The 25,921-nt window shown below is 40.6% G+C and overlaps 3 protein-coding genes and 1 pseudogene across 6 annotated transcripts; 1 reads left to right on the forward strand and 3 right to left on the reverse strand.

Annotated features, from left to right (window-relative positions):
• Positions 1 to 181: 181 nt before the first annotated feature.
• Positions 182 to 7,403, forward strand: dlst (dihydrolipoamide S-succinyltransferase). The gene is made up of 15 exons (XM_029461267.1): positions 182 to 332; positions 1,275 to 1,308; positions 1,419 to 1,458; positions 1,712 to 1,773; positions 1,882 to 1,956; positions 2,143 to 2,198; positions 2,483 to 2,591; positions 3,533 to 3,694; positions 3,862 to 3,947; positions 4,039 to 4,136; positions 5,443 to 5,573; positions 5,967 to 6,040; positions 6,131 to 6,214; positions 6,333 to 6,500; positions 6,754 to 7,403. The coding sequence occupies exons 1-15, from the start codon at positions 270 to 272 to the stop codon at positions 6,886 to 6,888; spliced, it is 1,377 nt and encodes a 458-aa protein (XP_029317127.1). The 5' UTR covers positions 182 to 269; the 3' UTR covers positions 6,889 to 7,403.
• A 427-nt stretch (positions 7,404 to 7,830) lies between these two features.
• On the reverse strand, positions 7,831 to 14,917 carry rps6kl1 (ribosomal protein S6 kinase-like 1). 4 transcript variants are annotated; one of them, XM_029459904.1, is made up of 12 exons: positions 14,822 to 14,917; positions 13,959 to 14,075; positions 13,636 to 13,809; positions 13,207 to 13,331; positions 12,830 to 12,922; positions 12,693 to 12,740; positions 12,105 to 12,237; positions 9,906 to 11,300; positions 9,739 to 9,828; positions 8,679 to 8,761; positions 8,456 to 8,551; positions 7,831 to 8,261 (listed from the first exon to the last, which is right to left on the reverse strand). In XM_029459904.1, exons 3-12 carry the CDS (start codon positions 13,769 to 13,771, stop codon positions 8,184 to 8,186), a joined length of 2,277 nt encoding a protein of 758 aa, XP_029315764.1. In that variant the 5' UTR covers positions 13,772 to 13,809; positions 13,959 to 14,075; positions 14,822 to 14,917; the 3' UTR covers positions 7,831 to 8,183. The 4 variants fall into 4 exon arrangements, with proteins under 4 accessions (XP_029315764.1, XP_029315760.1, XP_029315763.1 ...); XM_029459900.1 differs by having other exon boundaries at positions 7,831 to 8,341; XM_029459903.1 differs by having other exon boundaries at positions 7,831 to 8,341; positions 13,959 to 14,274; positions 14,822 to 14,844.
• A 917-nt stretch (positions 14,918 to 15,834) lies between these two features.
• On the reverse strand, positions 15,835 to 20,925 carry LOC115027716 (olfactomedin-4-like; annotated as a pseudogene).
• A 2,627-nt stretch (positions 20,926 to 23,552) lies between these two features.
• Positions 23,553 to 25,308, reverse strand: LOC115027706 (olfactomedin-4-like). The gene is made up of 5 exons (XM_029461182.1): positions 25,255 to 25,308; positions 24,994 to 25,161; positions 24,668 to 24,880; positions 24,428 to 24,569; positions 23,553 to 24,346 (listed from the first exon to the last, which is right to left on the reverse strand). Exons 1-5 carry the CDS (start codon positions 25,306 to 25,308, stop codon positions 23,553 to 23,555), a joined length of 1,371 nt encoding a protein of 456 aa, XP_029317042.1.
• Between the last annotated feature and the right edge of the window lie 613 nt (positions 25,309 to 25,921).

The following is a 25,921-nucleotide window of genomic DNA, read 5'->3' on the forward strand; positions in this document are numbered from 1 at the left end:
TCTAGTTTAACGTTGTTATATGTCTGTAAAGGTGGTTGCAGGTGTAACGTATTTACACTTTATTTGTGGATTATTATTATTATTAAGCAGAGACAGTAGTGTAGAGGGGGTCAGAAGGGACCACAGTGAGGACTCCCCCCTCCTCCCCCCCCCCCCCTCCACTTGGAGCACATGGTTTATCCCACACTACTTCCTTGCTTCTTGCTCGTCCGGCTTGTCGGTGTGACCGGAGTTCCCTTCCGCTGACAGCCTGCTGTCACACAGCTATCATGTTATCCCATTCCCGGTGTCTCACCAGGAAGTTTGGCCGTTCCTTCTCTGTCATCCACCAGGTAGGCAACACGCAGGTACAACGTTGTCGTTGCCACTCGCGACAGGACTCTGCGCTGTATGGGCTGAAGGCAGCTCCTGTGTGTTCAGCTCTACCAGAGCTAGCATTAGCATTAGCATTAGCTGTAGGCCACGGTCAAGCCGTAACATTGCAAGCCAAGGACAGTATGACACTTCCCTTCTCAAGTCCTTGCTGCAGTCTGTATTAAAGTTAACAGCAGTGCCCTCTGTGTTGAGTTGGTCTCGCAGTTTGGCATAAATGTTGAAAGTGTTTGACCTACGCAGGAAGTGTACTGTCTTTGTTCAGTTACGCAAACTCCTCCAATAATGTTTTGGTAGCTAGTAAAACATGCTAGCCACACTAAGCTAAACTAACGGGTAGATTGGCTAGGTGCTAGCTATCATGCTGAGGTCATATTGTGATTTATGAGCGAAAACAACGCTCCGTTATCTGACTTTCTGTAAGTATTATGTTAAGGGCTTTTTTGTTTAGTTTAACTTTCTGTAAGTAAGCAAAGTCTAATATCAGCAAACACCTGGCGAATGTCTAATTATCAGCTTGTCAGTAAGATCAGTAGTAGATCATTAGTATTTAATGCAGCTGTTAGCTGCGCAAATATAAATCTATTTAATGCACAAACTGGTGCACTTCTTATGCAAATCCATACAACCTGTTTGCCAGATAAATGTATTGATTGTGTCAAAGGTCATCGTCTAGCTAGCGCAACGAAGTAACCTTTGACCGACAGCACTGACTTGTCTCTCTGTTGTTGAAACCATTGTTGTCACAACTGTTATTTATGATCATTGTTACACATCATTGGCTAGTGATTGACCTTGAAGTCAGTGTTTCAATGTTCCAGACACGGTTGAGTTGTTTTTCTGCTCAGATCACATAAACAAATAGCAGATGTTTTGTAATGCTTATCTGTATTTTGTCACAGGGGAGTAATGCATTAGCTCGTCGGTCCACGGCAGGTATGTGTGGTTACTGTTCAAGCATGAAGTCTTAAATGCCAAACTTTGTATTGGGGAAAGTCCTACTGCAAGAAGTTATTAACATAATGCCCTTGTCCATTTTCTTACAGCTCTACCAGCTAGCCATTCTATCACTTTGAACAACCATGTGTAAGTACATTAACTCTTAGGGATGAGCACATTTACTGTCAATAATTAAATACACCATTCACACCGTAGATGTGATAAACAACGTTCAGCTTACTGAAAGCATGTACATTGCATATGCTCTATACGCACAAGCCAAATCTGAATCATAAACTTTGTTGCACTCTTTGAAGTCCATTGAAGTCGTTTTTGTTTTTTTGTTATGGCTTCTGATTTTAATAAACATTTTCTGTGCCGTTGTTTTTTTTTCCTCCAGAAAATCTGATCCCCGGTCCAGCGTCTTCCAAATCCAGTACTTCAGGACGTCTGTAGCCCACAGTATGTTGGAGCCATCATGCCTTTCATTTCTAAACTTATCTGAATATGAATCACGACCACTGATGTGTGGAGTGAAGTAATGTATCTCCTTTGACTTTTTTTCTCCAGGAGATGAAGTTGTCACAGTCAAGACCCCTGCGTTTGCAGAATCTGTAACAGAGGGAGACGTGAGGTGGGAGAAAGGTAACTCCTTTTATTAATAACGCACATTAGTTGCTTCTGACCCTGTAAAGGATAAGCGGTGATAGATAATGGATGGCTCAACAGTTGCTTGTTATTCAGATACCAGCCAAATCACAACCAAACTAAACAAACAACAAAGTTAGTCAATTTGCGCTCCGATACTAAAATAGAGATTTCTCCTTACAGCTGTTGGAGATAGCGTCTCGGAGGATGAGGTGGTGTGTGAAATTGAGACTGATAAGGTAAAACGTTAGTTAATGTCATAAAAATTCACCATGTTTGTTCTTTTCCCAAAATAGCATTACATTTAACCTTTTTAAAAATTCCTACTTGTTGGTGCTGGTGTGAGAGACAAGAAAAAATGGCAAATCCCTACTAGTGTGTCATTTTTTCCTGACCTGTGAATATTTAAGTTGACACTTGACTACATACAGTCGTTACTTTGGCTCCGTCCAAATCACAACATATATTCTATTTTTTTAACTTTTGAATATTTTGACTCTTGTTTTTTTTCCCCTGCCATCAGACATCAGTGCAGGTTCCCTCTCCTGCTTCTGGGGTGATCGTGGAGCTTCTGGTCCCTGATGGAGGGAAGGTCGAGGGAGGAACTGCGCTCTTCACACTTCGAAAAGGAGGTTGGTGGTTTATTGTATTTTCACTGAAAGTTTTACTATAAAAAAAGAAATAGTATTATTACAACAATACTTTAACCCTCTAAGACCTGCGAGATCGCTGGCGGCCGACTTTACTGTCTTTAACAGACTATAGCAAACACATTTAAGCAAGAGTGAAGACACTGATATCATATGAAAGTAGAAATACTAAGTAATCTATGATACCATGTTATGTTAGCTTGTCACAAACAATGGTGTATTTGAATATTTCTGCATGCTAGGGTCACTAAACAGTGTTGGAATTGCATGAGTTTGATATGACTGGAAAGCTGAGACTCTTGTGGATCCAATGAGCCCAACTGTTTTCATCTGTGATGATGTTAGTCCCCATAGTAGCCATTTCATGTAATGAGAGCATATTTTGAAACTTGACCTCACTATGAAACGAGCTGTTGTGATCTCTAGTATAATGACGGCCTCATGAAACTTTACAACTACAAACTAGAGACTGAGGGCTTTCACAGGATGTATGAACATTAACAAAAAGGGGGATTCTGAGCAGTTTCCAGAACCGAAGTGCTCGTCATTCGATCGCAACAAAACAAATGCAATTCTTGCAGAAATCTCCAATTGTCAAAAGTTTATGAATGCAAATCAGAGCACACCTTTTTCTATGGTGTTCCTCGAGGTATTGGTGTCTTAATGTGGTATTTGAGGACTTTGTGACCATTTTTTAAAATCAATTCTCAAGCGGTGAAATATGTTTAGAATTGGCACCAAATCTCTGTCACAAATGGTATCAACACAAACATTTCTGCAACAACTTATGAGACATAACATAATAGCGTTGATCATAATGTCCTGAGCCCATATACACTCTAAACTGCCTAACTAAAATGAAATGTTGTGTCTCTGAGGGTTGAAGTCTGTCTTACACTAACTGTCCACTTCTGTGTCTTTAGCTGTTGCTCCCAAAGCTGCAGAAGCTCCAGAAGCCGCTGCAGCCCCTCCACCACCTTCTGCTGCTCCCCCTCCACCGCCTCCCCCCTCAGCTGTGGGCCCCATTCCCACCACTATGCCCCCTGTGCCACCTGTGCCAGCACATGCTATGGACACCAAACCAGGTTAGTTGTCGTGAGACAGACGGTCTGTGTCATGTGAGAACTGGTTTGCTTGACATCTGCTCTTGACCTCTAGCTTACATGATTAATCATCGTAGGCAGTGGCTTTCACCAGTTCCACTAAACCGACGTCCAGAGATACTAACCGCTTCTTTATGTCTTTCTAATAGTTTCAGCCATCAAGCTCACCGCCGCTCCTGCTGCACCGGCGGCTCAAGCTGATGGAGCGACTAAAGGAGCCAGGACAGAGAGCAGGGTACAACACCTAAATAACATTTAGACTTTTAGAGTAAGAGTTGACAACTGTTTTCTGAATCTGATCATTTTTGGGGTTTTTTTCGTTTTAGGTTAAGATGAACCGCATGCGATTGAGAATTGCCCAGAGACTGAAGGAAGCACAAAACACCTGCGCTATGTTGACCACGTTTAATGAGGTCGACATGAGGTAGGAAATTCTATATCAGTTGACCTAAAATATTAAGCCCTCAATGCTATTTTAGCGATCAGGTATGAAATGTGCCCCGTTGCTTGAAATTGAATTGAAATCTGCTTAAATATCTATAAACATGTTTGTAAGTGTGCATGCGTGTAAAGGGTACACACACACTGCCTGTTAAAAGCCAAAACAACACTCACACAAATGGTTATAGATTGGAATCTGCCCAATAGGAAAAGCTTTTTGAAACCCGATATCCTCTTAAACTCTGGAATGTAAATATTTGGTCGTAATGCCATCTAAAACGAAGATAAGAATTGTTAAAACGGGTTTTATTAATTTACAAGGAAATGTTATTGTCTGCACTTGCCCCCTGTGCTGAAGAGGACACTTTGAGGATTTCTTTTCCCCGCAAATGTGTGGTGTCAGCTTTCGGCTATTCAGGGTTTTCTATGTATCCTAATTAGATTGACATTGACGGTCTGGAGGAAGACTTCCCATGCTAGGGCTCATCTGGAGCCGAAGGAGCTAGTCAGAGCAGGAGGCTGGAGCATCTGTAGGGCCCACAGAGACCTGCGCTCTGAGTGGAAGAGCTGCTTCAACCGATATGGGCTTTTATGACAGCCCAATAAGATTTACAGGCTCTAGAAAGTGAAGATTTTTATCGCTTCTTCTCTCCTTTCTCGGAGAGTCTGTGTCTTGGGAGGGGCTAATTATGTTAGCGGAGAAACCCTAGAGCTTCAACAGGGTTAGAGACAGGAAAACAAACAATTAAAAAGAGAGATACACGAGAAAAATGAGCAATGATGAAACGATTAGCAGGCCAATTTCGATAGCTTTAATTCACCAACATTCTTTTATAGCCATAAAAAGGCATCGTGTTTATTTTCCTTAAAGAGACTTCAGATTGTTTTTCAAAACATTGTTAAAATGTTAAAAAGTATCTCTGTTTATTTTTCTATCCTGTTATTAAATGTGTTTCTGTTTCAAACTAAACGGGTCTTATTTTAATAAATAAACTTTTATTTTTTTACGAAAAATATAATTAGTTCTATACTCTGCTTCTTAAACTAAAACTTAAAAATGATTTGAATACAAACACATCAGCTGTGTGACACGATAGTCATTCTTAAAGCACCTTTTGTATGTTCCATGTTTGGTATGAATGTGTATTCATTTTCTCTTTTCTCTTATAGAATTTCTGCCTTTTTTAATTTTCATAACTATAATCACATTCAGATGTCATTATATGCTTGCTGTCTTAATGCCAAATTGTTAGTTGATTTATGAATTTTCTTTTTCCATCTTCCTGCAGCAACCTCTCAGAGTTGAGGAAGACTTACAAAGATGCCTTTCTGAAAAAGCACAATGTCAAGTTGGGATTCATGTCTGCATTTGTGAAGGCTGCTGCCTACGCTCTGGCTGACCAACCTTCTGTCAATGCCGGTATAGATAAAACCTTAAAGGAGTGAGAAACCTCACTTTGTGGTGTCAGTTTGACTGTGTCTTTGCACGTATGGGTACAAGTCACTGCAAGAGTGTGTGGTGAAGAAAATGATTTAAGTTTCAGTATATGTCACTGGCAAACCTCAAAGCCAACACTAACTTATTTACTGCCTTTAGACCACCCTGACCTACTTAGACCCCAGTAAGCAAGGGGGAGGGGGAGGGAGGGTGGTCTGTTTGGCTGCCAATTACAAATCTGAAATAGTGTGTGGGTTTCACCTTCAGCTTTTTACTTTCATGTAGCAGAAACTGGCACACGTGAAAAGGAAATGAATCTTGGTGAAGAATGTAGTGATAACATGTATTATAAATATATTTCTTCTGTGTTTTCAGTAATTGATGACACAACCAAAGAGATTGTGTACAGGGACTACGTCGACATAAGTGTGGCTGTAGCCACCCCAAAGGTGAGACAAGTGCATTATATTGTAATGCTAAGTGCTTCACTCGTCTCTAATGTGAAGGGAGAAAATTGAGTCATATAACTTCTCTCTCAGGGTCTGGTGGTTCCTGTAATCCGAAGCGTTGAGGGAATGAATTTTACTGATATTGAGAAGGCCATCAATTTGATGGGAGAAAAGGTAATACTTTATATTGTGTATTATGACACATTTTGTTTGTTTTTTCCACTTGTGAAAGGTTTTCATTTAAAGATTTCCTCATTATGCGATTGATCTAATTGTGGATGTTTGTTCGTAGGCTCGTAAGAATGAGCTGGCTGTCGAGGACATGGACGGAGGAACCTTCACTATCAGCAATGGTGGCGTGTTTGGGTCCATGTTCGGCACACCTATAATCAATCCACCACAGTCTGCCATTTTAGGCATGCATGGCATCTTTGACAGGCCCGTAGCAATCGGTGGCAAGGTTTGTTTTCTCAATGTTAAACATAAAATACACAATAAGACAACTTATTTAGCAATAAAATAGTCTCATTGAAAATAAATGGTGAAAGTGATTTAAATAATAACTTCAGTAGATCATGGAATAATTAAATTGATACATTTGCTGTATTTAATTTTAGGCAATGGGCTTGGTTTGTCAAATCTCTCGTACATTACAGCTGTGTGCCTTCACTAGTGTGAGTATTTCTAATGTTGCCTCCTTGTCTCTTGTTTAGGTGGAGATCCGTCCCATGATGTATGTTGCCCTGACCTACGACCATCGTCTTATTGATGGAAGAGAGGCCGTCACTTTCCTGCGCAAGATCAAGTCAGTGGTGGAGGACCCCAGGATGATGCTCCTTGACATGTAAACAAACCACCAGACACAAACAGTGGCTGTACTCGCCCGGTGAACATTACCCTAACTGCAGTTGTTGTATTGTTTAACTATAAAAAGAGATTTTTGGAGAACATTTGAGTAGTACGATGGACATTTGTAAGGCTGGCAGTGATGAAGAGTTTGGTGCTGTTGTGGAGAAATGTCTGGGTGCTGGTCTCGAGATCAAAAAAAAGGATACTCCATCTATTCGTATGCACCATATCATTGTCTACGTGCAACTGAAAAAATCTCAACTCCTTGTGAGATGAATGACAAAGGTAGAAAAACTAACTGGTATAATGTAATTACTTTCGGTGAGAGAAGAACAACGAGCACTTATTGGGCCAGAAACCAAGAAACACTATGTTCTAAAAATGTCCAAAGAGAAGAAATCCTCTGAGAATATATGCCATGTGTTTCACAACTAATAAGGACACTTCTCCTTATGCTGTTTAAGACTATTTAGGAAAAAATAAAGGTTTAAACAATAAAAGTTGCAATACTCTACTGTAGTTTGTGTTTTTTGTTTTAGTTTTTTTCGTATTGAGAGCGGAGCTAAATGTACAAGAGTAGTCCCGGGCGGTTCATCTACAGCTAATGCACAGATGAGTGACAGATTACAATAAGAAGAAACATTAAGTTAGTTTAACTTCCTTAGTAAGGTGCTGGTATGTGATAACTGCTTATCCTGCAGTATACCTTGATTTCAGGTGTTTTCTTGAACTTGAACTTGTTTGTATGTAAGTTGCTTTTGGAATAATGGATGAAAACTAATAAAGTGGTGAGAAGTTTTGCTACCTTAAATGAAAGTCCCACCCTGCAGTGATCAACTTAAAAAGGGTCTTTGAGTCACAGTCTGTCCTCTTTAGGACCATGCATAGCCTATTGAGCAATTATAACACACATTTCATAACAGTGAATGAAATGCCAGGGATAGAGAAGAGGTAACAATTTATTGCCTAATATCCTTGTTTTTCTACAATATTTATATACATTTGCAATTGTAATTGTCAGACTTTTGTCTAATGTGATGTCAGTGTTCATGCATGGTCATAATATGCATGGTTACTATCAAACTTAAATTTACCAAAATTGCATCAAAGGTATCTAAAAGGACAATCGTATATGAAGTTAAAATAGTTGCTTCATGTTTTGTAGGGGACATGGTTCACCAGTCTTGTTCATGTTTCAGGTTTTATTGTCATTTTTCTTTGGGAAGCACAAAGTGCAAAGAAAACCCGCCTTCTGGTGCTGCATCCACACGAGGGTGGGATTCCGTGTTCAGCTTCAATTCCAGCACGGGACCACAGGGTCAGGTGAAGCAGCTGCATCTGCTAGCAGCTCAGAGCTTTCCAGGAGACACTGCTGAAGAAGGGATGACACTTGATGTCACTCACGCCTCCACCTCCAGAACCCAAGCGATAGCCAGCATCAAACTGAAGCAACTGTGAAGCAGCATCATGTAAAGTGGAGATACTGTAAGATTAAATCAATCTGTGTGGGCATTGCAAATGTATAACACTGAGCATGATATTTAGAACAGAAGCCTGAAATCTAACCTCAGTGAGCAGAGATGCAGCTGCAGCGCTCAGGTGGTCGGGGATGAGCAGCTGGGTGTGTGAGTGGATTCCTGCCGGGTGGAGCTGCCACAGTGGCTGGAGGCACAGTGAACAGAGTGTGTGAGAAAACCTGACCCATGACACTTTGCAGGAATGGTCCAAAATCATAAAGTTGCAGGCTTTATTTTGTAAGACTGAATGTGCTTGTAGATCATTTGCTTACCATTCCTGTTAGGAGTTCAAACAACAAAGCCCCAAGACTCCACCAATCGCAAGCCTCCGTAGCCCTGGACACGCCCCCGATTTCTGTCAACATACAAGGAGCTGAGTTTAGTTGTATTCATGCACAACAATTATGGAAAGGTTGTTGCGATCTTCATATTCCCATATAATGTGCAGTACTTGTGACATCTTATTCAGAGTAAAGTGGACTGACTTAATGTTGCCACTAGGTGGCAGGTTACACCACGTAACAAGGATCCGCCAGTGATGGAAAAAGTATTCAGATCCTTTACTTAAGTACAAGTACTGATACCACACAGTGATACTCCACTAAAAGTCCTGCTTAAGTAAACGCATGTAAGTATTATCAGCTAAATGTACTTAAAGTATAAAATGTTAAACTATTCATTGTGCAGTAAAATGTTCCCATTAGTGTTTTACTATTACATTTGACTTTGGATTAATATTATTGCTGCATTAATTTAGTTGCATTTTACTGCTGTAGATGTTTATGGTTGTGGAAGATGGTATGGTTTATGGAACTCCTTTTATATACTGTTGGATAGTTAAATATACAGCAATGCTATTCTATAAGATCATCATATGTTTGTAGCGTTGCTGTCCTTTGACAACCACGTGTCTCTTAAAAGTCAACAGCCCTGTTTGTTAGCTTTGTAATGCATTCTGCAAGTGACCCAAGAGCGTTTTTAAATAGTGTATTTATCTTAGTAAGAGGAGAATTTGCTCAAACCATCAAGGAATACTTCATCCTTCAGTTTATCACAAACATTTCAAATGACCACATCTGGAGATACATGGTTTTCACTGGACAGGAAGTGGGTATGATATGTTTTATTTTGAAAAGTTACTAAAGCTGTCAGACAAGTAAAAAGTACATTATTTCCCTCTGGAATCTATTGTAGTAGAAGTATAAAGCTGCATACAATGGGATTGCCCAAGTAAAGTACAAGTACCTCAAATATGTAATTAAGTACAGTACTTGAGTAAATGTACTTATTTACATTCCACCACTGGTTTCAGTTACACTAATGCATCTTTACCTGGAGCGCAGTACATCTGATCCATGGCTTTGGAGCTGATCTCTGACTGAACTTCACTCCACTGTCCGAAAAATGTCAAACACACCTTCCCTGTGAAAACATTACGTTTGATCAAAAGTTTCACAGTTTTCCACGAGCAATCTTTCACAGGTATTTGTTGAACTCACCGTTGCTGGTGAGCAGAACATTTCTAGGGTTGAGGTCCCGACACAGGATGCCTTGCTGATGTAGACTCTCCAAAGCCAGCAGAATCTGAGCCCCCCAGACGCGCACCTCTGCCTCTGAAAGCCCCCAGCAGGTCTGCATGGCCTTATCTGTAGAGCCGGAGGACTTCACAGGGAACCGAGGCAGGTGGCACCATCCATCCACCTCTATGATCTGGTCTTCCCCCTGTCCCTCTGAGCATTCGGATTTAAGGAACGCATCCACATCCTCGGCTCCAGTAGGGCCGGAGGAGAACCAGCTCACAAACGATGGCTCTTTTCCAGATGCCAATTTCTCCCCAGGACTCAGCAATTCACAGGCCTCCTCAACACCTTCACTGAAAGGTGTTTCCCCAGTAAATGTCCCCTGTTTTGCTGCAAAACTGTGGCAGAGAGAAGCAGATGAAGACCAGGAGCTTTCTGAGGTGATCCTTGTGTCTGTGTGGTCAGAAAATACTGCTCTGTCTGTGCTCCTGATGACCACCATGCCATTTCTTTCCTCTGCGGTGGGACTGCTGCTGTCCTGCTTTAAGTCTGTAACCATATCTGCAGAATTACCACTCAAAACAGGTACTTGGTGGGAGACAATATTATCCCATGATGCCTTGCCACGGATCTGGGTTTGGCAATGGAGAGGAAGATGCAAGATGGCAGGGGAGGAACTCAAACCGTTATTTTCACCGTTTCCCGCTTTTATACATGAGGTCTGATATGTATGAGGTGGTGTTTGTACCGGCGTGCTATTTAGATGACAGTCTGTCACTGCATAAGGGTTTATTTGCTCACAGTTCTGTGCTGGATCCGCAGCTTTCCAAGCCAATTCAAACTCCGAGCTGCACTCTGTCAGTCCCAATCCAGGTTTCTTTTTTTGGAGTTCTGACATGACACCGAGAGCTTGACTGACTCGAGTGCAGGAGAGAGGAAGAGCAGGCTGTTCCTGAGTTTCACTGGATTGCAAACACAAACTAGGAGCTGGTGTATGGATGCGGGTGTTGACCTGTGTCCTCGTCGTGCCCGAATTCAGAGTCAGCCGATCGAGCTTGGTATAAAACGATGCTGCTGAGCGTGTGTTCTGCAGACAACCCGTCTCCTCGATGTAGGAGTGAGTCCCGCAGCTCTCCAGTCGCTGCTGAGTCTCATCCCATGAAGTGGGGAAGTCCGTGTCTGGGCTCTCATCGCTTAATTTCTCTGGTATCACTCCTGTGCTCCCTCTGCTGTTGTGCTGGTGGTCTGTGCTGATAGTGGGTGAGGTGTAGCTGGTCTTCAGCTTGATGCTGTGCTGGCCAGAAGTGATGCATTCTGGGTGTTCCTTGGCCTTTTCGTTCCTCAGCTTGTGCAGCTTGGAGAAGAGCTTCCCACCTAGGACAATGGGGGGAGAAACACTAGATCAGATATACGAGCAAGTGCACTTCTTTAGGGTAGACACATTTAACTAATAGATATTAAAATTAAACTTTCCTTAAATTCTTCAAAATTGTTGTCATATTAGACTCAAAGGTTTTTACAGAGGTATTTTTGGATATCCCTTGTCATCCCTCCATAAATTACTGTCAACAACCATAAAACAAAAGAAAGAAATTGCCATGTTTTTAGGAATAAAATGTGATAGAAATCAGGCTTTGACTGATATATGAACAAACCCCTCTGTATAAACCTTCATAATACAGATAGGAATGAAGCTGGAAAGTTTGGTGTATGAACGAGCTACTGAAATAGAGATTTCTGGCTCAGAGTAGAGAAAACTACTCATTTTGAAAAAATAACGGACTTTAAAAATATGTATTGTAAAATGCCATACATTTTGCAAGACTGGTAAATATGGTCAAATTCTTTTACTAATGAATGTTATTATTACATTTCCCCAGTTGATGACTTACATTAAAACACTTATTTTTGTAAGACAAGTTTTCTGAACTGTTATATTTAGATATGTAAATGAGAAAATATCTAATGCTAACATTTAGTGAATTCAGGGGAAATCTACAGACACAAATAGACAAAGTGTAGTAAAAATATCACATCCTAACTGTTCCACTAGTCTGAAAGAAGACTCTCACAATTGACCAGTGTATGAAAAAACAAGGTTTTAGTCTGTAGTGTCTAAGCTTCAGAAATCCATCCACAACTGCCCCAACAGCACTGAGGACAGAGCTAACAGCTCACCTTTGACATGCTCGAGATGCAGGTACACAGCATCCTCACTGACGTAATATCTTAGCAGCTTAACCATGTATGGCACCCCTTGAGGAATGATGGTTGGCTGGTCCCTGCTCTCCCAGCTCGACTTGACCAGACTCTGCAAGAACACACACACATACACACACACATAATGACTGATCTTCTTAGAAAATGCACGTAATAATATGGAAAAAACTAGATTTGACATCAGACATGGTTAAAGAGGAAAAAGGACTGCTTGGAATGCCCCTTTAGAGTTCAGAGCCTGTCTGTTACCATGTCTCTCTGGCCACTGAAATGTGAGGTGCACTTACACTGGCTAAAAGGGGGAGAGCTCTCAGGCAGATCAATGCTGGATGAAACTCAGGGGGGACAGGAGGGAAAGAGCTCCCATCGACTGGCCTGCCACATAATACATGGACTGGCTTGCTACCAGACGACAACCCCCAAAACATGTCCGCTACCAGTGGATAGATGTTGATGATAATGATTTAAATGTAACAGAGGAATGCCCAATATTGTTTTACTCTTGACTGCACTTCTGATTCCCTTCAGTGTATACTGAACACTCACCTTTACAACAAATGTCTCCTTATTGACCATACTTTGCACAATCAGGACCTTTGGGATGACAAATAACATCAAGGAGCATCAATACACAAAGCACACACTGATATGGAAACACAAAGTGTTGAGTGCTACAGTCTTACCTTATCAGTCACTCCCACCACCTTACACATCTCCAGGTCTTCCACCGGCGAACTCAAGTGTCTGATTGGACGGAATCTTAGACTGCTGTAACCCTGGTGATAGAATCACACAGGATGTTAGCTGCAGAACAATGAAGCACATTGAAAGCGAGACATTTCTTCCCCACAGTGTTTGAGATGAATAAGGCTTATTAGTGTGAGACTGACAGACACTAAATGTTTCAATGAACAAGCTAGGAGTGCTTACGCAATATCAGGATTAAGTGATCACTGAAAATGCCTCGACCCTACACTGGAATTCACTGTGCATTTAGAGAAAATGAGTGACAATAGGATTTACTTTTTGTAAATGATAGTGTAAAGAATGATTGTCTTACCCCTAAGTGAGAGCTTCCCTTCCCTAAGTTATCCTGCAGATGTGTTATGAAGATTTCTTCAGCTCTCTTCAGATACTGGGTTGTCTTCCTCTTCACAGCCTCCCGACGTTCCTTGTTTGGGTCCACTGTAAGACAGTTAAGCTCTATCAGACACCAATAAAGAAAAAAAGAAAAAAACTGTAGCCATGTGAGTTGATTAAATCTAATAGACAACACCCTGTCCTGACAAGGGATTAAGGGTTGGTTACACACAGCTAACTACTCACACTGTGGGGGGAAATCTGTGTTGAACCTTTGATTTGTGACTTCCTGTTTTTATAACGGTCCACATGTTCCCATCACATGTCTTGTGTAAACACGCCTCTTCAAATTACTCATTATCACATAGCTTTAAATACTTGTGTAAAAGACCAAATGTTGTCCACTTACACTGAACCCCATTCAGCAGCAAGTCCACCCCGTTCTTATAGTAACTGAAAGCTGCCTCATAGTCCTCATTGACCTCACTGTCCAGTGCCATGTGGATCTGCTTGGCCGCCTCCACCAGGTAATCTCTCTTTGCCATCGCTGCCTTGTTTTGGACCCGTCAAGGACCGGATGAGCCTGAGCACAGCATGAAAAGTTAGAAATGACTGTTGACTCAGACATGGTGGAAAGTCCAGTTATTAATAAGCTGTCATGTTAAATTAGAAACTGAAACTGAATCTTAAGCTGTTGGAAATGGAGCATACTTGAGTGTACTTGGTACTCACCTTTGCTCCCTTGTCTTATCAACAGAAGAACACATCTCGGTCTTTTGTCCCTGGGCTCTGTGTGTGTCTGTCCCCAGTGACTCCAAGGCTCAGGTCTTTGCGGCAGAGCATGATCATCTGAGCCAGTGGAAACAAAGAGTTAACCTCCAGACCAGCACAGGAAGTGAGTACAAGCTTGTGTCTACTATTTCTGATGAATGGAAAGAAGCAGAGTGGCAAACGTCCAAGATGACAGGGAGATGACTCAGAGTGGCACATTGTCGTAGGTCTTCAGGTAAATTACGGAGCCGTGTATCTCCCACAGGATGGTGGAAACCTAAAGATTACACTGGTGAGGGTGTCGACATCCAAATCTGACTATACTATCCCAATAATATATGCTATAGTGTAGACACGCTGATGTGGTCTAAAAACACCAACCTACACACTTGTGTAAATCACATGAAGTGGATTATTTCCAAAAGGAAAATACATTCTTTGCTGACACAAATGTTATGAATAAAATTATCAAATATTATGAAATTAATCTTTGTTACATTATACAAATGTATTGAAATGTATTAACAGTTAGACTGGGAAGGCTAATGGTGACTGAAAAACCTCCTTTTGATGTAAAACATAATGTATTTTACCACTGAATTGGCCTACAGACTGAAACACAAATATCACACACACCCCATCCTGGTTACAGTCATGGAGGCGACAGCATCTAAGCAGTGTTATGAAACACACAAAGCCATCTTCAGTCTCCTCCATCATCAACTTCTCAACATGCACTTTCATAGCCGATGAGTTAGCAATCTACCATGATAAATAAATGAAAAAATAGCACGGAAAACAGGCAAAAACACACTGTACTGTACCTGATGTGAGGCGAGCATGCCCTGGACCCTCCACCACCCCAGCAGCAGCATCAGCAGCGGCGGCAGCGGCTCGTGTCTTTAGCAGCCTGAACCCACTCCTCTCAAGAGCACGGGAGGAGGAGAGAGCTTAGGCGAGGCTGCCGATTGGCTGAGCATGATGTCACTCTAAGGTACCATTTCACACAAGGCGCTCACTTCCCCCCCTCTCATCCCGACAGATGCTGGACGATTTAAAGAGACAGTACTGTTTTTGTGTGCACTGACTGAAAGCCATTTTCAACCTTGACTTTTACTTCCAAAATGGATTGTGTTTAGCTTTTATTGTTGCCTGTTTGACAAATCCCCTATGCAAATTGCTCGATTTATAAAATAATTACAGTATTTCTTTGATGTCTCTCATCCACTGTGAATGGAGGGATCACCCTTCCCAGAATCCATAATCTGCTGGGTCTTGGTGCTCAGTACCAGATGGAGCCAGGCTCCAGTCACAGCACAAAGGAGAGTAGTTTCCCCCCAAGGGAAGGCTGATTTACATGGTGGGGGGGGGGGGGGGGCTCCAGCATCCAGCATCCAGCAGGATGGTAGGAGAGGAGGGAGGCCTGAGATGTATCAGATGCTGTAACCTTATCCAAAAAGCAGGAAGGAGGGGTCTGATTTAGTGATTACTTTACACCCTTTGGGATGAAAGCTAACAATATAGTCATACTTCCTCTATAAATGCTTAATATAATTAAAATATTCCCCCAATGTTTTCCTTCTCTGCGACAAATGTAAGTTCCAAGAAGCCACTGTAACATACAGTTGTGGGCTCTGCCCCATAGACAGCCGAAATATAGGTTTATCTTTTTTTGTGAAGTGAAGCAATTAAACTTTTTTTTTTTAAACATGGTAACCATTTGTATTTATTTTCTTGAACAACAAACAAATTAAACAAAATTTTCATGGAGTGCTGCGGGGAAAGGGTGGTGTGACGGGTTCATCCCCCCTCCCCCCTTTGTCCTTCCTTTCTTTTTCTTTTTGTTTTACATCATTTTTGGGAAACATTGTAATAATTAAAGCCGTTCCATATTCTGTAATCATTTTAAAGATATTTGTACAAATGCTTCCAATTAAAATGTCTTCAGATCTCCTGGCCTGATGGAGTACATAACTCCACACACCATAAAAGTATTCCCTGCTAGAGGCTTGAACGTCGATTAATCCTCAATACTTAATGATTTCTCATCTAACTTGGTGACAACAATTGTACCCTTCGCCTCCTCTGTGGCATACATTACCCACAATCTTTTCTCATCAGCTTAAAAGTCCAGATACTGGTTTGGTGATTAAGTGTAGGTGAATCTCTTGCTTGCTTTAGTGCTTTAACTGGCAGCCTGGTAATACATAGCATTACAGTGGACAACGTGATTGTTACCACTGCCTTCGTACCCTTGTTGCAGGCCGTGGTGTGTGAAGGAGGATGTCTGAATGAGTTTGTCGCAATCAGAGTACAAGTAGAAGTCATACACCGAGGGACTGCTGTATACCAGCTTCAAACAGGTTTGGAGTCTTTTCCCCAGTCGCCATATTGGTATCCTGGCTTCAAATGAGCATTCAGTTGGATGACTGTTGGCTTGCTTACGCTCAGGATTCCTGTGTGATTGCAGTTGTCTGGGAAGAAAATAAAAACAATCACTATCGCATGCAACCTGCTGATCAGCTACTACAAAAAAAGCACAGGCTGATGAGCCTTACCAATATCTGGCTTGATGAAGTCCTGCTCCTTCTGTCACTCCTCCAGCTTCTTCTGCAGCTTAGCTAACTCAATGCGGGTCACCTCCAGGTTGCCCTTGTCAAACCTCTCCAGTTGGTTCGCGATGAGGGTTGTGAATCTGGCTCAAACAAACACAGAGTTGCCATCTAATCAATAAAAGGATAGAAGTGGTGAAGTTGATTCTTGGACTTGTCTTCTTACCTCAGTGTAAAATCTGTCAAACACGGGTGAGTTGAAGTCGAGGGAGTCTTTGAGCTGAGACACCAGAGCCTCAAACTCTCTAAACTCAATCCTGAGCAGCTTAGTTTGATGTAGTTGTCAGGACTGCTCTCCAGCTTGGCCACTTTCACAGTCAGGTCCATCAGTTCCTCTAAGAAGATATCCAGTTGGCCTTCGTAGTGGACAAGCTGAAAAACACACACTCATCAGTTTTTCTATTGTAATACAAATTTGTCACATGTAATACAGTGTTTGTATGTGAAGTGAGGAGACTATTCTTCCTGATTATACTTTATCTCATCCCACAGTATGTACTTCTATATGTATGTATGTAGTATGTGGGTGAGGCCGTCTTCCTATTTTTGTGTCACATAGGGAACTATGTGACACAAAAATAGGAAAACGGCCTCACCCACCTTATGATGCTGAGTGCAAACATGTGGCCTGAAATGACACAAAGCTTACAAGCTCACTATACAACCGACAAGCAACAGAAAACAATAACTGCATGTTGACCCAGACGCTCTGTTTTGTGTGGCACATGGACATAAGCTCTGGCAACCTTTACCCTTGGATCCATTATTTAATTTGATTTCAAATCCTTATCAACCTACTATCCAATGACAACTGTACTCCTATTTTAGATTGATAAGTGTGCTGTCTAGACTGTTTTACTCCAATCAACCTTAACCAACTAACTTCGCTGCGGAGTTGCCAGTTTTGGCGGTCTATCAGCACTACAATGGCAAATGTGCTCTTGGACGGGTAGATACATGGTGGGCTAGTATATAAATAAATAAACTTAAGGTCATAAAAATATGTTATCATAAGCATGTTTATGAATATGGACATTTGCTAAAAAAAATGGTATATCTCTAAATTGGAGGATACTATGACCAACCTGGCACTTCATACTTCATACCTGCGTTAGTTTGGCTCCGGTTGACTCGTTTTACCATTTCATGCTAGTTAGCGCGTGTTTCTACAGACGTAAAACGGATCGATTTCTTATTAAAAAAAAGTTGTACACTAGGGGGACATTAAGATTTGGCTTTGGAGCATCCAACCACCGCAAATCGAGAGGAAGATGCTGGAGATGGGGTTTGTGGACAGACTGCTCCCGTTATAAAAGAAAAGTACGAGCCATACAAGACGAGCAAAGGAAAATTCAATTCAAGTGGACAGGAATTTGTATTTGTCCTCCACGAGTCGAACCCTTTGTGCTCAATGTGCAAACACACCCGCTCTGGTTTCAAGAGAAGTCACCTGGAGCGGCATTTCTAAACGACGCATCCAAAATTCAACTAAATTTACGCACCTGGAATTGAAATTAGGAAAAACAATAGAGCCGCTTTCTTCTTCTCTTTCTGGAAAACAAAGGCTCGTACATAGGACAACTAATACAGCTGAACGATTAACTGAGGCATCTTTTGAGATCGCATGGATTTTGCGGTCCTTCTCAGACTCAAAAATTGTGACGCTTTTTGGCTTCAGCAGAAATATTGTTTGCAGAGTTTGACAACATCATCCCATTATTAAACTAATCCTGCTTTCACTGAATGTCTTGGCTGCATTGCATATTGTATGTTATTGGTGAGATGACAGATTAATAAACAGACAGGCTTTTTATGACTGGATGTAGCTTTTCATACTTTGGGGTAAAAGTGGCTCTCCTATTGACTTTGTCCTGTCAATGCGGCTCTCATCTAAAAAATAGTGAAGACCACTGGTCTAAGCATCAACCTGTCTTTTAGACCCGATTCCAACTAAACTGTTTAAAGAAGTTTTACCCTTAATTAACACCTCGTTATTAAATATGATCAACCTGTCTCTATTATCTGGCTACGTACCACAATCCTTTAAAGTAGCTGTAATAAAACCACTTCTTAAAAAGCCTAGTCTTGATCCAGAGGTTTTAGCCAACTATAGGCCGATATCTAACCTTCCCTTTCTCGCTAAAATCCTTGAGAAAGCAGTTGCAAAACAGTTGTGTGACTTTTTACATAATAATAGTTTATTTGAGGTTTTTCAATCTGGATTTAGAGTTCATCATAGCACAGAGATGGCACTGGTGAAAGTTACCAATGACCTTCTATTGGCATCAGACAAAGGACTTGTCTCTGTTCTTGTCTTGTTAGACCTCAGTGCTGCTTTCGACACTGTTGATCATGACATTCTACTACAGAGACTGGAACATTGTGTTGGCATAAAAGGAACCGCACTAAGCTGGTTCAAGTCCTATTTATCTGAGCGATCTCAATTTGTACGTGTTAACGATAAATTCTCCATGACAGCCAAAGTCAGTCTTGGAGTTCCGCAGGGTTCTGTACTTCACCTTATATATGCTTCCTTTGAGCAATATTATAAGGAACCACTCTATAAACTTTCATTGTTATGCGGATGATACCCAATTATATCTATCAATTAAACCAGACGAAACCAATCAATTGGCTAAACTTCAAGCATGCCTTAAGGACATAAAAACTTGGATGTCGAGCAACTTTTTGATGTTAAACACAGACAAAACTGAAGTTATTATACTTGGCCCTAAACGCCTCTGAAACGCATTTTCTAATGACATAGAAGCTCTGGATGGCATTAATTTGGCCTCCAGCACCACTGTAAGGAATCTTGGCGTTATCTTTGATCAGGATCTGTCTTTTAACTCCCACATAAAACAAATCTCAAGGACTGCCTTCTTTCATCTACGTAACATTGCAAAAATAAGACACATCCTGTCTCAAAATGATGCAGAAAAACTAGTCCATGCATTTGTTACTTCAAGGCTGGATTACTGCAACTCATTGTTATCAGGTTGTCCCAAAACGTCGCTTAAGACTCTTCAGTTGATCCAAAATGCAGCGGCACGTGTATTGACAAGAACAAGGAAACGGGATCATATTACTCCTGTATTAGCTGCTCTGCACTGGCTCCCGGTAAAATACAGAATAGAATTCAAAATCCTTCTCCTGACTTACAAAGCAATTAATGGTCAGGCTCCAGCATATCTTAAAGATCTCATAGTACCATTATAAACCATCTAGAGCATTGCGCTCCCAGACTGCAGGGTTACTTGTAGTTCCTAGAGTCTCTAAGAGTACAATGGGAGCCAGAGCCTTCAGCCATCAAGCTCCTCTCCAGTGGAACCAGCTTCCAGTTTGTGTTCGGGAGGCAGAAACACTCTCCACATTTAAGAGCAGGCTAAAGACTTTCCTTTTTGATAAAGCTTATAGTTAGGGCTGGCTCAGGTTTGCCTTGGATCAGCCCCTAGTTATGCTGCTATAGGCTTAGACTGCCGGGGGACACCTCCCTGCTCTCCTCCCCTCCCTCTCTTCTTCTTCTCCCTCTCTATCTGTATGCATTTATGTAAATGTATGTTACTAACTCATCATCCGGGGTATCATCTGTGTCTCATGTGGCAGGTTGCCACTGATAAAGTTTACGTCAGGATCAGGAATCGTGACAGCGCCTGCTGCCCTGGTCCTGCTGGACACCGGGAAGCCTTTTTGACATTTTCCTGGATTCATCCATACTTTATCTTTTTCAACACATAATTTCTGTCAAATGTTGTATTTGTACTATGTTGTTTATCCTGTACACACGACATCTATTGCACGTCTGTCCGTCCTGGGAGAGGGATCCCTCCTCAGTTGCTCTCCCTGAGGTTTCTTCCATTTTTTTTCCCCCTTTAATTATGGAGTTTCTTTTAGGAAGCTTTTCCTTGTGCGATGCGAGGGTCTAAGGACAGAGGGTGTCGTAACCTGTACACTCTGTAAAGTACACTGAGACAAATGTATAATTTGTGATATTGGGCTATACAAATACATTTGATTTGATTTGATTTATGCATTTGCCTTATGTCCTTGTCCATTTTAAATTATATGAAGTTACAGATAAACAGACAAACACACTGGGTCTTACGTTCATTAATGTACAATTATATTAACTGTTTTAATTAGATTATTTGCAACTAATTTTTAAACCTGGTGGCGTACATGACTCCACAGGCCATGAAGGCGTTGACAGCCGACCTTTTGAATGCACCTGTGTTCCACTCATTCTCGATGCCGAAAGATTTCTCATCTATTTTAGCAAGGACAATTTTACCTTTGCTCTCCTCCGAGGCATACATTACTCACAAGCCATTTTCATCCATTGAAAAGTCCATGTTCTGATTATCTGAGTAACTGTATGAGAACGCTGTACTAGCAGCTGGGATCACTCTGTAGTCATATTTGGAAGTGGTCAGATTCATAGTGTTTGAATGAAGACCTCAGAATTAGAATTAATTGGTAGCATCATGTCTCAGTTTACTTACTTTACTCAAGTGTCCCCTTGGTGGCCTGATTGTACTCTTTTTAAACAGATCTCTTATCACATCATCACAAACACCTCTCTTCCCAGAGTTGTTATCTGAGCTGTCTGGAACTTCAATGTAAGGTGAGCGGTTTATGATTTATGGCAATTTCCTTGTTTGCTCACAATAACTTTGGAGGGATCCTCCACGTCCGGTTTGATCTGAAGATTGGGGTGTGGATGAAAAAGATGGCCTGTTAACTGAGTGGTGTATGTGTTATAGAAATAGGTCATTATATCCACAGGAAAACACTGTTTCAGGCTGTATAAACAAATTAAATGATTTATGATTTATCCTGCTTATCAGATTGTGTATGTTTGTATAGTCATCATGCTGGATGTTAGTTCTCACTATAATGTGCATGAAAGAATCAAATTGCTTCTTTGTATTGTTTCCTCACCCACATGGTTAATTGCATAATCTTATGCATGTGACCTGGGGGGGGTGCGCCTTTGAACAGCGTGGCTCATAAGAAGGAGATACTGTGCCACAAGTGAACTACTTTTGAGGGAAATGCTGACTCAAACAGCAGAAAATCATTATGAATCAGCAATTTGTATTCACTTCAATAACAACACTGAAAGAAACAATTGAGTTGTAAAGAGTTCAATTTGCAGGTATGACCGTTATAAACATGAAACTCTAACATTGAACCTCTGATTTGTCATTTAGAATCAGATATTTTAAATGTTTCCATTGAAATTAGCAAATATATTCAATTATCATGTAAACAAAGAACTGTCTGTCTTGAGCATAAATCATTGCATACACCTGCTGCATGTCCCCCTAAATCTGCTTCTAAGGCACAGGTGTAATTAATTAATGAATTATGGGTGCATTCAATTCAGGTGTGCTTGTCCCTGTTATTGTGCACGCTGGCTCTCTGGAATAGCTTACTGTGACACTTACAAGTAACTTTTTATTATTATTATTATTATTATTATTATTATTATTATTATTATTATTATTATTATTATTATTATTATACTATTGCAATTCTTCTGTTTTATTGTGATTTCTTTTTAAATATCATGTAGTATATTGTGCTGTAATTTTGAACAGCTGCTACCATGCCATACTCTCTTGTAAAAGAGATTTTTGATGTTATTGGGATTTCCTTGGAAAATAAAGGTAAAATTTAATTAATTAACTAAAATAAATTGATATTTAAAATATATATCAAAAGATATATTGCACTGCTTTGTGCACTTTAAAATATGTACTATATGTATTATGTTGCAACTCCAATTGTAAAGTGGTAGTTTTTATAGACTCATTAGAAAAACAGAGAAAGCAAAAATCAATACAGTAAATTGATTTTTTTATCCTGCTATCCAGCATTTAGAATAAAGTGTATATATACAGTATATACCTAAAAATGCTCATTATAGTGGAAACACATTCCTCCTTTTGTATGGATGTTTATACTTATTAGATCGAATAAATAGGAAAAAAGGTCTTGAAAGTTACATTTTCCATTATAAATCAGAATCTTGTTCTTTATGTCTACTTTCTTTCAGTGTCAGAACAAATGTAAATAAACAATACTTCAGTTTGAAAATGTAGAATGAGTGGGTGAAGGGAGTGAGGTGAATATTCATTATAAAATAATGCACTCTATTCATGAGAATATGAACAAGGACACACTTGACACTTTTGCGATGCTTGAGATAATTTATTAGCAATCAACAGGAAGGATAATGGATGCACTGCATGAACTACAAGGGGAAAAAAAGAAAGATATAATCATCCTTCATAAGATGTGATACTTCAGTACGCCGCAGATCAGGATTTAGAACAGGAAAAGTGATGCTTTCACAGCGGCTTCAGCAGTGTGGTTGAACCACAGATGGTAGTTAACATAGTAGCCATCATTGTACATGTAGAGCTTCTGGTCAGTGGGATTGTAGTGCAGGTTGGAAAACCTATCCTGGAACCTCTCAATGGGAACACTGACAAAGCTCTCTTGCTTGGTTTTGGTGTCGTACTTGTAAAATATCTTATTTTAGATTGATAAGTGTGCATTTGCTTTATGTCCTCATCCATTTTAAATTGTATGAAGTTACAGATAAATAGGCTACATATTGGATTAAACACACTGGATCTTACGTTCATGAATGTACAATTGTATTTAAAAAAAATTTAATTAGATTATCTGCAACTAATCTTTAATAGTGCAGTTTTTTTTTACTATTGTATCAGTAACTTTGCAATGGCATTATTTATATGTAAAAAAAACTTAAGGCAGTTTACACAATTTGAATGCTTCCGTTAGATTTTATTCAGGAAAGACAGAAACTACAAAGGCTATGTGTTACAGTACATATCTATAGATCTGCAGTGACAAAGTGATTACAGATCAAGTGTATCAATCACAATACGTAGATCACAAAGAGGTGGCATCATTCTTTGTTAAACCTCACATTGTAGGACACATAGAAGCCGTTGTTGTACATGTACAGCTTTTGATCTGAGGGATTGTAGTGCAGGTTGGTGTATGTCTCCTGGAACTTCTGGAAGTGGACGCTGAGGTGTTTCTCCTCGTTGGTCTTCGTGTCGAACGAGTAGTAGATCTCCTCTGTGTTCAGACTCACTGACCTGGTGGCGTACATGACTCCACAGGCCATGAAGGCGTTGACAGCCGTCCTTTTGAATGCACCTGTGTTCCACTCATTCTCGATGCCGAAAGATTTCTCATCTATTTTAGCGAGGACAATTTTACCTTTGCTCTCCTCCGAGGCATACATTACCCACAAGCCATTTTCATCCGCTGAAAAGTCCATGTTCTGATTATCTGAGTGACTGTATGAGAACGCTGTACTAGCAGCTGGGATCACTCTGTAGTCATATTTGGAAGTGGTCAGGTTCAGTTTGCTCATGCTGAAAGGTGAGTTGTGCTGGTAATATATGGTGTTACTGTGAACAATGTAATTGTTACCAGTACCTTCCCACCCTCTTGGTATATCATAGTGTTTGAATGAAGACCTCAGAATTAGAGTTTTATAGTCGGTGTACAAATAGAAGTCATACACAGAGGGACTGGTGTATGCACCGTAGAAGTACATCGATTCATAGCCTCTCGTAGGTTTGGAATCTTTCCCCCAGCCCCCATATTGAAAACCTGCATTCAAATTAGCATTTAGGTGGACCACCATTGGCTTGCTGATGCTCATGATTCCAGTGTGATTACAGTTGCCTGGAAAGAAAAGAAAATGTTGGCTGGAAATATGTGATCTTTAAGATATTATACACAATCTTCTGAATATAGTTTCCTTACCAATATCTGGTTTGATGAAGTCCTGCTCCTTCTGGATCTCTTCCAGCTTCTTCTGCAGCTTAGCTAACTCAATGCGGGTCACCTCCAGGTTGCTCTTGTCGAACGTCTCCAGTTGGTTGACGATGAGGGTCATGTTGCTGATCTAAGAATAAACACATAAATGAAAAAAAAAATTTTTAAATTATGATGACAGTCATGTTATTTGAAAGTGCTTTTTTTATTTTTATTGTCTCTTTTTACCTCAGTGTAGAGACTGTGAAATATGGGCGAGGTGGAGTTGAAGGATTCTTTGAGCCGAGACACCAGAAGCTCAAACTCTGTGAGCTCAATCCTAAGCAGCTCAAAGTCCAGTTTGATGAAATTGTCAAAACTGCTCTCCAGTATGTCCACTCTCAAAGTCAGGTCCACCAGTTCCTTCAAGTAGACCTCGAAAATACCCTGATAATTTATCATCTGAAAGAGTGAAGAATGAATCAGTATGATGATGTCTCACCAAAATGTATTTATTTGTATGTATTATGTATAAATGCTGTGGAAGCCCTCAGTCTTAATAGGTCTTACTGCACCTTATTTATCTGAATTTCCACCTCCAGGGTCAGATCCTTGCTGACCTGCTGCAAGTCCTGAACCCGGTCGGCAGGGAAGGTGGTTTCAGGCAGATAAATGTGACAAACGCACTTACCTGACTCCCCCACTGATGAAGTCACATTGACAAACTCCAAGTCATGTCCCGGCTGAAAAATAAATTATAATAATAATATCACCAGTTGGTTATAATAAATGACCGATCTACCGGCATGTTTTAATAGAAAAGAAGGGTCACTTACAATCCAGGCTGAAGCATGACTGAGCAGCAGGAGCAGCAGAAGAATTGGTAGCATCATGTCTCAGTTTACTTACTTTACTCAAGTGTCCCCTTGGTGGCCTGATTGTACTCTTTTTAAACAGATCTCTTATCACATCATCACAAACACCTCTCTTCCCAGAGTTGTTATCTGAGCTGTCTGGAACTTCAATGTAAGATGAGCGGTTTATGATTTATGGCAATTTCCTTGTTTGCTCACAATAACTTTGGAGGGATCCTCCACGTCCGGTCTGATCTGAAGATTGGGGTGTGGATGAGAAAGATGGCCTGTTAACTGAGTGGTGTATGTGTTATAGAAATAGGTCATTATATCCACAGGAAAACACTGTTTCAGGCTGTATAAACAAATTAAATGATTTATGATTTATCCTGCTTATCAGATTGTGTATGTTTGTATAGTCATCATGCTGGATGTTAGTTCTCACTATAATGTGCATGAAAGAATCAAATTGCTTCTTTGTATTGTTTCCTCATCCACATGGTTAATTGCAGTCATGTTATGCATGTGACCTGGGGGTGGGGTGCCTTTGAACAGCGTGGCTCATAAGAAGGAGATACTGTGCCACAAGTGAACTACTTTTGCAATTCTTCTGTTTTATTGTGATTTCTTTTTAAATATCATGTAGTAT

This window comes from Cottoperca gobio, chromosome 22, assembly GCF_900634415.1.
Source record: "Cottoperca gobio chromosome 22, fCotGob3.1, whole genome shotgun sequence".
Lineage (NCBI taxonomy): Eukaryota > Metazoa > Chordata > Actinopteri > Perciformes > Bovichtidae > Cottoperca > Cottoperca gobio.